Genomic DNA, 13471 nt, shown 5'->3' with positions numbered 1-13471 from the left:
AGCACCCTACCCAAGGTCAACACCTCCACCCAACACTAAGGGCAATTTTGGACACTAAGGGCAATTTATCATGGCCAATCCACCTAACCTGCACATCTTTGGGCTGTGGGAGGAAGCCGGAGCACCCGGAGGAAACCCACGCACACACGGGGAGGATGTGCAGACTCCGCACAGACAGTGACCCAAGCCGGAATCGAACCTGGGACCCTGGAGCTGTGAAGCAATTGTGCTATCCACAATGCTACCGTGCTGCCCTTAAGAACACATAAATCTACACTATATCATTTTACCGTACTCCATGTACCTATCCAATAGCTGCTTGCAGGTCCCTAATATTTCCGACTCAACTACTTCCACAGGCAGTGCATTCCATGCCCCCACTACTCTCTGGGTAAAGAACCTACCTCTGACATCCCCCCTATATCTTCCACCATTCACCTTAAATTTATGTCCCCTTGTAATGGTTTGTTCCACTCGGGGAAAAAGTCTCTGACTGTCTCCACTATCTATTCCCCTGATCATCTTATAAACCTCTATCAAGTCGCCCCTCATCCTTCTCCGTTCTAATGAGAAAAGGCCTAGCACCCTCAACCTTTCCTCGTAAGACCTACTCTCCATTCCAGACAACATCCTGGTAAATCTCCTTTGCACCTTTTCCAAAGCTTCCACATCCTTCCTAAAATGAGGCGACCAGAACTGTACACAGTACTCCAAATGTGGCCTTACCAAAGTTTTGTACAGCTGCATCATCACCTCACGGCTCTTAAATTCAATCCCTCTGTTAATGAACGCTAGCACACCATAGGCCTTCTTCACAGCTCTATCCACTTGAGTGGCAACTTTCAAAGATGTATGAACATAGACCCCAAGATCTCTCTGCTCCTCCACATTGCCAAGAACTCTACCGTTAACCCTGTATTCTGCATTCATATTTGTCCTTCCAAAATGGACAACCTCACACTTTTCAGGGTTAAACTCCATCTGCCACTTCTCAGCCCAGCTCTGCACCCTATCTATGTCTCTTTGCAGCCAACAACAGCCCTCCTCACTATCCACAACTCCACCAATCTTCGTATCATCTGCAAATTTACTGACCCACCCTTCAACTCCCTCATCCAAGTCATTAATGAAAATCACAAACAGCAGAGGACCCAGAACTGATCCCTGCGGTACACCACTGGTAACTGGGATCCAGGCTGAATATTTGCCATCCACCACCACTCTCTGACTTCTTTCGGTTGGCCAGTTCGTTATCCAACTGGCCAAATTTCCCACTATCCCATGCCTCCTTACTTTCTGCAGATGCCTACCATGGGGAACCTTATCAAATGTCTTACTAAAATCCATGTACACTACATCCACTGCTTTACCTTCATCCACATGCTTGGTCACCTCCTCAAAGAATTCAATAAGACTTGTAAGGCAAGACCTAGCCCTCACAAATCCGTGCTGACTATCCCTAATCAAGCAGTGTCTTTCCAGATGCTCAGAAATCCTATCCTTCAGTACCCTTTCCATTACTTTGCCTACCACCGAAGTAAGACTAACTGGCCTGTAATTCCCAGGGTTACCCCTAGTCCCTTTTTTGAACAGGGGCACGACATTCGCCATTCTCCAATCCCCTGGTACCACCCCTGTTGACAGTGAGGACGAAAAGATCATTGCCAACGGCTCTGAAACTTCATCTCTTGCTTCCCATAGAATCCTTGGACATATCCCGTCAGGCCTGGGGGACTTGTCTATCCTCAAGTTTTTCAAAATGCCCAACACATCTTCCTTCCTAACAAGTATTTCCTCGAGCTTACCAGGCTGTTTCACACTGTCCTCTCCAACAATATGGCCCCTCTCATTTGTAAATACAGAAGAAAAGTACTCGTTCAAGACCTCTCCTAACCCTTCAGACTCAATATACAATCTCCCGCTACTGTCCTTGAACGGACCTACCCTCGCTCTAGTCATTCTCATATTTCTCATATTGGATAACTCTAATCTTACCTCTGTGAGGTTGATAATTACGAGTTCTGACTGAATGCACATGCCAGAAGATCCAATTGAACTGGTGATTTTCAACACTCCGCATCCTGTGAAGATAGCCGACTACAAAGTCTTCAACATCAGCAACCAGAATCTACCATATTTTAATCCCCTATCATTTTATCCCTTTCCTTTCCTCGGTGTTTTCCTGTCTTGTGTGTGTTTGGGTAGAGGGTGGGACAGTCAAAGGGCAAAGTAATAGATTAGCATGCCATTTGCATGTTTTAACGCTTTTCTTGTTATAAATAAAGTTTTTTTGCTTTACTTACAAGTCTAGTGCCAGTTAGTCATTGGAGCATTCCAAGGCCAAAGATCTCAAAAACATTATAAGAATTATTTGTTAATTCATTTATGTTGCGACTCCGGGTCAAGAGGGGCTGGAATTGACCATGCCCTAGCTCAGGGTGTCATAACTATGTCCTGATTTATATGTTCTGATCCGAAAGCAAAAATCCAGGCCAGTGAAACATAAGGCCGTGTAGGATTTTACATATGAAATTAGAAATATTAAATTTGTGGCACTGGGACATTGTAAGTCAGTGAGGACATGGTCAAAGAATAAGTAGGAATTGGTGCAAAAGTGAATACAAGCAGCAGTATTTTGAAAGAGTTGGCATTTATGGAGTGTGCAGGATGGAAGACTGCCCAGAAGACAATTAGAATAGTCAGGTCGACAAAGGAATGGATGAATGTTTCAGGGGCAAATGGGTTGAGGTGAGGCAATCAATGGTGGGTGATATTGCAAACGTGAAACAAGGTATTGGTGTGATGGAGGGATTATGGACAAATAGGATGCCAAGGTTGCAAAATGTCTGGTTCATCTTGAGACAGAGCTCAGGAAGAGGGACAATATTGCAGGCTGGGATACGACATTTGTGATGATTAAAAATGATGGTTTCTGTTTTTCCAATGGTTAGCTTGCAGAAGCCATCCTTCATTCAAAACTAGATGTCAGACATTCAGTCTGAAACACAGGAGTAGTTGAGGCATTGACAGACATTGGAGAGAGGTATCACTCATTGTCATATACAAACTGACCCGATGTCTGTGAATGATATTGCTGAGCAGCAGCAAGATGATGGGGAAAGAGGTCAACAACACTTCTTTGGATAACTCCAAAGGCAATGGTGTAGGCACAGAACTATAGGTCACTGTTGTAGATATTTAAAACAGAGGAAACAAGCAAAGGCAATTCCACTGTGCTAAACAATGGTGAGGCTGTGGAGGAGGATAATGTGGCAGAACATGTTAAAGATTACAGAGAAGGCTCGTGACATGAAGGGGTGCAATGCATCATGATTAGTCACATGGAATGTCATTCCATACTTGGTTTAAGGTTATTTCAGTGCTGTTAAAGGAGCAGAAATCTGATAGCGGAGATTGAAGTAGGAAACTGCAGGTGTGGGACCATTTGGGAGGCAACAATATGTTCAAGGACATTGGTGAAGCTGGGAAGTTGGAGAGAATACAAAACTTGCAAGGTCACTGGGGTTGACGGTGAATTCTTTTCAGTTGGGGAGTGATGATAGTTGTTTTAAAAGGGAGAGGCACAGCATTTGATAAGAAAGAATAATTTGCAAGATTAGCTAGCATTTGTGCCAGGAAGGTAAGTGGCGGTGGGGTAAAAGAAACAGGTGATGGGTCTCATGGATGAGCTGATTAGAAGGCATAAGGGAGGCGAGAGAGAAGCAAAAGGAGTTCAAAGCTAAGGCAAGAGGAAGCTAACCATACTGAAAACAATCGAAGCCATTGTTAAGATTAGAATTGATGGTACCAAATCTTTTCCTGTATGTGGATATATTTTACACAGTTGTCATGATTTAGAGCAGTTACAGTTGAGTACGTTACTTGCAGTGTGAGCAAAACAACAAAGATTTCAAGGCAGCTGACGGCAAAACAGTTTTGACTCCAATGTAACAGCTTGATTTGACCCAGTGATCAATGCACATAATGATGTCAAAAGTTATGATCATCGTGAAACTGCCTATCTAAGTGCCTCTACATGTCTGACCACACCTTTCCCCAAATACACCTGCAAGGAGTTTTAAAAATGTGTAACCAAGCAAAAGGGGAACAGGCACTATGTACACATGTATTTATACATTCAGAATATTGCTACATATTGCAAGTACCTACCTGCAGTATCATTACACAATTTTAGAATAAATTGGAACACCTGCAACTAGAGGGGGTAATAACTTGCAAACATAAGACAGATACTGATTAATGCGTCTCGCTCACATTCAAGAAATAAGACAAATTCCAAATGTGAGTTACTGTATTAGAGTGCCCTCTAAAGGTTGAGTTTGAAGACTATTTTCCAGGCTCTAAATGTGGCAAAATGATTTGTACATACTTAGTCAACTTCTTTACGGTTCCTTTTCTTAATTTTAGTTTCACTTTGCTATGAAACTTTCCTTTAGGTTTAGTTTATTTTTTAAGCAAATTTTAATTGATGGTCATCACTTGAAAGGTGAGATTTATGTAAAGGTGCCCTTACCACAAAGTGGAATTTCTCCAGTTAACTGCAACAGCTCATGTGACTTCCTACAATCACAAACAAATCTCGGAAAAGCGTGGAACAAAATGTCATCTGGCAGCAAAAACAAATGAAAACCAGGAACAGGCATACCTAAATTATATACTGAAATCTTGCAGCTATGCATACTTCCGGCGGGATTCTCCGTTCCTGAGACAAAGTGTTGACTCCGGCGCAGGATTCGTGGAGTTCTATGACAGGAAAACTGGTGCCACACCTGGACCGGTTCAGCGAGACAATCAATTCCAACAGTGCCGGATTTGGCGGGTTCGAGATTGACATCGCATATATACACTTCACTCCCCACCACACCATCCCAGCCAACAAGATGGCAGCGAGGAGAGCGGCCCCAAGATTCACCGACGCCCCGGTGTCACGGTCAGTGTGGAGTTTGCACATTCTCCCCGTGTCTGCGTGGGTTTCAGCCCCACAACCCAAAAGATATGCAGGTTAGGTAGATTGGTCACGCTAAATTGCCCCTTAATTGGAAAAAAAAAATTGGGTACTCTAAATTTTTTTTTTTTTTTTTTTAAAGATTCACCGACGCTGAGCTGGAGATCCTCCTGGATGCTGTGAAGGAGTTGACCCTGCACCCCGGCCCGGGAAGGAGGCTGTCACTCAGCCCGTTCAAACATCACCCTTCTCCTCCCCGGCCCGAGCAGAGCCCCAGCCAGCCCGACCAGTGTGAGGTCCGGTAGCCCACTTTCACACCTCTCTGTTTCCTACCTCCTCTCTCTCCCACAGCAGCCAAAATGCCGGTTTCACAATTTTTAAAAGCGCAAGTGAACCGTGCCATCGGGAACTCGGCCCATTGGAGGAGGAAGATCGAGGAGGTCAAGGAGAATATTGGGTTGGGCCGCTAATGATATGCAAACAGTGTTTACTGTACATGCTTTCTGGACTGCATTGACGTCACTGTCAAGGTGTCTGAGAATTGCGATTTTGGCGTCGGAACCGATTCTCCGTCCAATCGCTTTTCCTGATTTCAGCATCAGCCAATAGAGAATACCGCCCTTAATCTCTGCAAGGCATTATTTATTTGCGATATTTGTGTCAGTTTTTCTAACAGGACACTGCCCATGCCAAATATCAGACTCTGACCTTTGACTCACTATTGACAACATCACAGACGATCAACTGATGATTATATAACCAAATCTAAAGATCACTTATTTGGTCTCCAAAAGGTGTCAGAATTCTATTACATTCATGAAGATTCAAAGGAAGATTTAATTGAGCATCAGAATAATCAGAAACATATTGCGGAGGAAGAATTGCTTTTATTGGAAGTCAAACATGCCAATTACAAAATGCTATATTTACAACTTGGGTGAAGAACCACAGGGCTTCTAGTGCCACTGAACTACACTAATATAGGTCTCTAATCTTGAGAGGTAAATGGAGAAAACCAGAGGGTTGACCTTGGTTGTAGCCATTTGTGATCCTCTATAAATATATTTTGTTAATTTGTAGCTTCTCTTGCTGTAATGTGACTGAACAGAAGTGGTGTAAGAAAGATGAAAAGATAATGGTTCAAATCTTCCTGGGAGTATCAATCACAATCGGATTGCCACTCCGCTTCTATCTTCTTACCTTTCACCCAACAAACATTTCTTGCTTGGACCTCTGAACAAGGCCTCTTCAGAAATGTGCAGTGTATCGGTTCTGGGAATCCTTGTTTGTAGGGCAGGATATTAGGGGAGGCTGTGCCATTCCCCTTTTTCAATGGCACTAGCTGCCCGATATCAGTAAGTTTAAAGATCCAAAAGTCACTTTGAGAAGCTACAGAGAGAAGTTAAGTGTGTAAGGTAAGTGGGTGAAGGTGTAGGGTTGCAGCTGGGTGGGTGAAATATAGGGTGGCAGAGTGGGTGGGGTGGCAGGATTAGGGGATAAAGTGGTAGATGGGTGAGAGGTAAAGTGGTAGATAGGTGGGTGTGAGTAAGGTGGGTCCGGAGGTTGTTGGGAGGGGAAAGCAGGTGGTTGTGGCAAGGGGGGGGGAGGCGGGGGGATATTTGGGAGGTCCAGTGGGGAGTCAGGGGTCGGTAGTATACTTCCTCAGAAGTTAGAACTTGTTTTAATCCTTAAAACTCTTCCTGGTAACTATTCTAATAAATGACTCTGAACTAGCTAACGTCTCTGACTCTAACTCAGAGTTTCGGAGCGTTCCAGGCGCAAGTAAATTGCCCATCGAAAATCCACATTTCCCAAACAATTCTCACGTATTCAGTGTGTTAGGACTTCTGAAGGGTCCCCTCGTGCAACTTGGGGACTACTTCCAGGGCAAGATTATCCAAAGATCGGAATTTCTGGGCCAATAAAACTGACACTGTCCCTGAACTTTGAATGATTTATTTCAGCATAGTCCCAAAACATAAACTATATACTGTGGTTGTAATTTCAATAGATAAATGTATATTCTACAACAAATATTCGTACACATAGTGTTCTTATTATGGAATGCAAAATCTAATAGACATTTGCAAGTTCCATTTTAGTCTATTCGTTGCCTCTTCCTAACAACTGATCACAGTAAAATGTCCTACAACACCAGGTTTCAAATCGCTAGCTTTTGGAGCGCAGCTGCTTCATCAGGTGATGAAGTGGTTCAAAACAAACCTGTCAGACTTTAACCTGGTGTTGTAAGACTTCTTACCATGTCCACCCCAGTCCAACGGCAGCATCTCAACATCATAAAAACTGATCTACAGAATAGTTCACAAATCTAAAATGAATGTAACCAACTTTCATAATTAAATAATTGATTTGAACAATACGAGCAAGAGTTGAGAGCATATTTATATTTACCAAGCACACTTGGAGACAATGTTTCCAGCTTGTTACCAAACAAGTGGAGCTTCTTCAGTTGTCTTAGATGCTTCAAAACTTCTGGAAGCTCTTCGAAGGAATTATTTCCCAAGTTGAGCTCTGTCAACTACAAAATAGATATAAAGATTTTCATATACTTTGAAAAAAAAATAGTCAGCTATGCTTGTACAATAGCTGTTGCCTCCATATTAGGGATGTCCAAGTTATCTTGTTTGCATTCATGGGCTGCTTAGGTTCACATTCTACATGGCTCAGGGTTCACATATAAAGTTTGGATTAAGAAAAAATCTGTAAACTTTGGAAATCAGAAACAAACAAAATAATGCTGTGAATATATCAGAACTTAGGCAGTTATAACATTTTAATCTGCATTCCATTTATTTTATAGGTACCAACAAAGAACAATGGTGATAACATGAGTAAAATCAAAAGACTAAGTCTATGAATTTAAAAGAAACAAAGCAGAGAATAAGAAATAAGTGAAAATAAGACTGAGCTCCCTGAACTTCTTGGACAGGATTGTGGGGCACATGTTGGTGCACCATCTGTAACTTGGACACCACTACACTAGATAACAACAGCATAAAATCATTTATTTAAAACTTATTTTATCATTGTGAGCTGCATTGCACAGAGATTAAAAGTCAGCAGATAGTTGGTAAAAGATGTGTGTTCTAAGGTTTGTAAAGGCATGGAGATTGAAGGAAAATACTTCAGAAAGTAGAGCTTAGGTGGCTGGAGATATGGCCACCAATGGTGAGGCAAAAGGAGGGCAGGGCTACACAAAACATGAAAGTCAGAAGAATGGAGAGTTCTGCCAATGGGGGAGGGGGGGGGAGAGAGTGGGTTGGGGAAGGAGAGGGGATTGGGGGAGGGGGGGTTACTGCAGGAGGTTAGAGAGAAAGTAAGGGGTAAAAGCCATGAAGGGATTTAAAGTATAACACTTATAGTTTGAGGCTGTGGGAGGAGACCTGGAGCCAATGTGAGACAGTGAGTACAAGGGGTAATGGGAGAGTGAGACTTTATGGAAAATAGGATGCAGGCAACACAGTTTTGGATGAGCAGAACTTTGTGAAAAGTACAGGTTGGGAGGTTGATCAGAAGAGCATTGGAATCTGAGAATCCAGAAATGACAAAGACATGGATGACGATTTCATGGCAGATGAATTGAGGTTGGGAAGACGTGGCGGTGTTATGGAGATGGAATGTAGGGGTCTGGATTCTCCGTTCCTGAGACTAAATGTTGACGCCGGGGCAGGATTCGTGGACTTTCACGACAGCAAAACTTGCACTGAATCTGACGGAGAATTGCGATTTGGCATCAAATTGGCGCCTGCTGCGATTTTGGCATCGGAACCTATTCTCTGTCCAATCGCATTTCCCGATTTCAGGGTCAGCCAACGGAAAATTCCGCACAGGGTCTCTGTGATAAAGTGGGTTTCTAAGTGGAAGTGCAACTTGGAAATTCATTAAAATGCAAAAGTTGCAAAGAGTCTGATTTCACCTGAGACATTGGTCAGCGTAGAGAATGGAACTGATGATAAAGATAAATGTTTTGTAGCACAAGTCAGGTAACAGCATTAGTAATCCAGGGGCGTCATTCTCTGACCCCCCGCCGGGTTGGAGAATCGCCGGGGGCTGCCGTGAATCCCGCCCCCGCCGGTTGCCGAAGTCTCCGGCACCGGAGATTCGGCGGGGGCGGGAATCGCGCCGCGCCAGTTGGCGGGCCCCCCGCTCGATTCTCCGGCCCGGATGGGCCGAGGTCCCGCCGATAAATTGCCTGTCCCGCCGGCGTGGATTAAACCACCTTTTGAACGGCGGGACAAGGCGGCGTGGGCGGGCTCCGGGGTCCTGGTGGGGGCGCGGGGCGATCTGGCCCCGGGGGGTGCCCCCACGGTGGCCTGGCCCGCGACCGGGGCCCACCGATCCGCGGGCGGGCCTGTGCCGTGGGGGCACTCTTTCCCTTCCGCCTCCGCCATGGTCTCCACCATGGCGGAGGCGGAAGAGACTCCCTCCACTGCGCATGCGTGGGAAACTGTCAGCGGCCACTGACGCTCCCGCGCATGCGCCGCCCGGGGATGTCATTTCCGCCCCAGCTGGCGGGACAACAAAGGCCGTTTCCGCCAGCTGGCGGGGCGGAAATTCCTCCGGCGCCGGCCTAGCCCCTCAATATTGGGGCTCGGCCCCCAAAGATGCGTAACATTCCGCACCTTTGGGGCGGCGCGATGCCCATCTGATTGGCACCGTTTTGGGCGCCAGTCGGCGGACATCGTGCCGTTTCGGGAGAATTTCGCCCCTGATATCTGGCTGCAGTAAATTACACCTTAAAGAAGACCGGCAGTTTAACAGTAGGGGATATGGTGGATGGGAGGTGGTGTTGTGTGGGGGAGTGGTGGTGGGTGTTGGATGAGGGCAACAGTGCGGGAGAGTGGAGTTTCATGTTTTATTGAGAGTGGGAACAGCAGTGGTAATAGTGGGTAGGTGCAGTAGGCATGATTGTGACTTTGGTTAACAGTGGATGGGAGTTAAATAAAACGGTGATTAAAAGGTGAGGTTTACAATGAGTGGAAGTAGGGGGTTACAGTGGGTGGGGGGGGGTAATTTTGAAGGGTATATAAGTGAATATGAATGGAATTACGGTGAGTGGGAGGGTGGAATTAATGATGTACAGAGGAGGATTCGGGTGGCATGGTGGCACAGTGCTTAGCACTGCTGCCTCACAGCTCCAGGGACCCAGGTTCAATTACGGCCTCGGGTGACTTTATGTGTGGAGTTCCACTTTCTTCTTGTGTCTGCGTGGGTTTCCTCCAGGTGCTCCAGTTTCCTCCCATAGTCCAAAGGTATGCAGGTTAGGTGGATTGGCCATGCTAAATTGTCTCTTAGTGTCCAAAAAGTTAGGTGGGGTTACTGGGTTACGGGGATAGGATGGAGGCATGGGTTTAAGTAGAGTACTCTTTCCAAGGGCCGGTGCAGATTAAAATGGGCCAAATGGCCTCCTGTGCACTATAAATTCTATGATTCTATAAGTTGGAGGACTGATGTTAGGGGATTTGGAGTAGGCATTAAGGGGATTCGGGGCAAGGGTTTACAGGCATTCCAGGGAAAGGGCATTGCGGAGAGTTTGAGTGGTGGGGACAATTTACAAGGGATCTGGACGCCTGTGGGATAGGAGATTATGATAAAACGGAAGGGGTGATTTAAAAGAAAAAAAGACACATTTATATTTCATCATCACAGAACATCAAATGTATTTTAAATCAACGAAAGCCATTTTGAAGTGTTATTGTTGTTAATGTAAGAAATACAGAATCCAATTTGAGCACAGCAAGTTGCCAGGAACATGATAGTGAACAACTCATCTGTTTTTGTGAAGTTGATTGATAACAAATATTGGACAGGACTTCAGGGATATCTCCCCTGCTCATCGTCAATAATACCATGGGATCTTTTACATCTACCTGAGATGGCATACAGGGCCTGTTTAACATCTGAAAAATGGTGACAGTGCAGAGCTGCCACAGCGCTGCCCGAGCACATCAGTCTCAATTTATATGCTCACATCCAGAAGTGCAGCTTGAACCTATAACTTTTGATTCAGAGGTGAGAGTGCAGCCAACTGTGTCAATAACAATAATAATAACCATTTATTGTCACAAGTATGAAGTTACTGTGAAAACCCCCGAGTCACCACATTCCGGCGCCTGTTCGGGTAAGCTGGTACGGGAATTGAACCCGCGCTGCTGGCCTTGTTCTGCATCACTAACCAACTGTCTAGCCCACTGAGCTAAACCAGCCAAAGATACATACTTAAGAAGAATACTGGGTAGAGCTGGTATTTAGGTGAATGAGGTTTATTGGGGTAAATACAGGGCTGGGGATTATGGTCAACATGGAGGTGAATATAGGGCAGAGGATTAAAGTGAATACAGGGTTGAGATGGCAGGAATATAGGGCTGGGATGTAGTTGAATACAGGCCGTGGATTATGGTGAATCAGGTAACTATGAGACTAGGATTGGGGTGAATACAATCCTAGTTAATAAGTTAATATGGCGCTGGGACTGGGGTTAATATGGAATGCATTATGCTGATTAGATCAGATACTGGTAGAGATTGGGTTGAATTTGGGACTGGGGTGAATATGGGGTGGGATGAGGTGAAAGAGATTAGATTGGGGTGAATTTGGTCTTGGGATAAATACAGGTTTGGGACCGAGTTGAATTCGGGGCTCAGTTTGGGTTGAATATGTAGCAGGGACTGGGGTGAATATGATGTTGGAGTAAATATGGAGCGGATATTGCGATGAATGGGAGCAGGGATTGGAGTAATATAGCGTTGGGGTGAATATGGAGCAGGTACTGAGATAATTGGGATAAACAGGGGGCAGGGGATTGGGTGAATTGGAGGGGGGGGGGTGAAGAATGAGATAAATTCAGGATTGGGATTGCAGGGAATATTGGGGTGGGATTATGTTCAGCAGGAGCAGGTATTGGGATAATCAGGAGGCAGGGATTTGGGTGAGTTGGAGTGGGGGTGAGGAATGAGATAAATTCAGGATTGGGATTGCAGTGAATATTGAGATGGGATTATGCACAGCAGGCCAGGGATTAGGGTGAATATGAAGCTGGGACTGGGTTGAATATGGGAGTGCAGTGAATGTGGGGCGGGGATCAGGGTGAATATGTTTTTGGGGTGAACATAGTCATGGGATTGGGGTAAATATGGGACATCCCCTTTTCTGTTCTTGCTGCCTCTCCGACTCTTACATTGTTGAGCACCTGTAACTCCGCGGGGAGGTCGCTGAGTTGGTTGTTTTTCAGATGGAGGCGGCTCAGCTCGAACAGCCTTCCCACCGCCTTCGGGACCCGGCTCAGATTCTTGCCGTTCAGGTCCAGCTGCCTTGCATTTCCCCGGAGGGCCTTGAGCACCAGCCAGTCCGCCATCTCCCAGCACCGCGTCCCGTCTCCAGGGAGACGGGGCCAGCGCGCAGGCTCCCCGCAGGAAGGTGCGCCCTCTATTGCCGGCTGACTGAATCACACAAAGTGTCCAGCAGACATTGTGGAATATACTGGGTCTACCTATTTCTCAATATAGTGCACAGTTCTCACTCCACAGGTCTAATTCAAACCAGTGAGTTAATGCTGGCAAAAGGGGATGATCACTCCGTTTACCCACAATTAATCGGATAATCTTGAAAACAATGGACACAAGGTTCGATATAGATTGATCAGCGATCATAGACAAGCAAGTGTTATGTGGGCACACTGCGACGGACCTTCATGCCCTTAATAATAATAGCTTATTGTCATAAGTAGGCTTCAATTAAGTTACTGTGAAAAGCCCCTCGTTGGGGCAAGCAGTACGGGAATTGAACCCGCGCTGCTTGCCTTGTTCTGCACGACAAGCAAGTTGTTTAGCCCACTGTGTAAACCAGCCCTTGGAGGTGAAAACAGCTATTCATGGGGGGAGGGGTGGGACTGAAGACAATCTCAGAACCTGATTAGGTTTCATGAGATGTAGGTGTGGTAATCACCATTGATGTATATATTGTATATATAGGATGTTGATATAGGTGCTTTACGGTAAGGCACCTGTACTACAGGTACGGGGGTAGATCCATCGTCGACCCCATCAACGACCGCCCTCAGCCAATCCCACGTCTGTGCCGCGTGGCAGCCAACAAACCTCAGGGGGCCCAAATGCTACTTCTATGGGCAGTCAAAGCACCCCCGACAGCGCTGCCCGGCACGGAGCGCCCTCTGCAAGGCCTGTGGCAAGAAGGAACATTTCGCTGCAGTGTGCCAGGCCCGCTCAATCACCGCTATTGTCCCGGCATCCCCCACTTGGAGCCAGTGGACACCGCCATCTTCCCCTCCTAGGACCAAGTGCGGCCAGTGGACGCTGCCATCTTGCCCGACTCGCAACACGACGCTGCCATCTTGTTCCTCCCAGGACCATCTTGCTTCCCCCACGACACGTGCGGCCCGTGGTCGCCGCCATCTTACCCGACTCAGGACCCATGCCCGTCGGGCACCTCATCCAGCCGCTCATCGCCTGCAACCGCCAACGACCA

The 13471-nt window shown here is 46.0% G+C and overlaps 1 protein-coding gene across 3 annotated transcripts in view; it reads right to left on the bottom strand.

Annotated features, from left to right (window-relative positions):
- lrrc69 (leucine rich repeat containing 69) overlaps positions 1–12352 on the bottom strand; it is a 142211-nt gene extending 129859 nt beyond the window's left edge. For 2 of the 3 annotated variants that reach the window (XM_072467998.1, XM_072468000.1), the window contains exons 1-2: positions 12165–12352; positions 7379–7505 (exon numbers count right to left, since the gene is read on the bottom strand). In XM_072467998.1, coding sequence (XP_072324099.1) covers positions 7379–7505; positions 12165–12341 — 304 coding nt within the window. In that variant the 5' untranslated portion in view covers positions 12342–12352. The remainder of the gene's footprint in view (positions 1–7378; positions 7506–12164) is intronic. The other variant, XM_072467999.1, reaches the window with a different exon arrangement.
- Positions 12353–13471: the final 1119 nt, after the last annotated feature.

Source organism: Scyliorhinus torazame, chromosome 11, assembly GCF_047496885.1.
Source record: "Scyliorhinus torazame isolate Kashiwa2021f chromosome 11, sScyTor2.1, whole genome shotgun sequence".
Lineage (NCBI taxonomy): Eukaryota > Metazoa > Chordata > Chondrichthyes > Carcharhiniformes > Scyliorhinidae > Scyliorhinus > Scyliorhinus torazame.
Note: the sequence above shows the minus strand (reverse complement) of the source record. Positions and strands in the feature narration are given on the sequence as shown.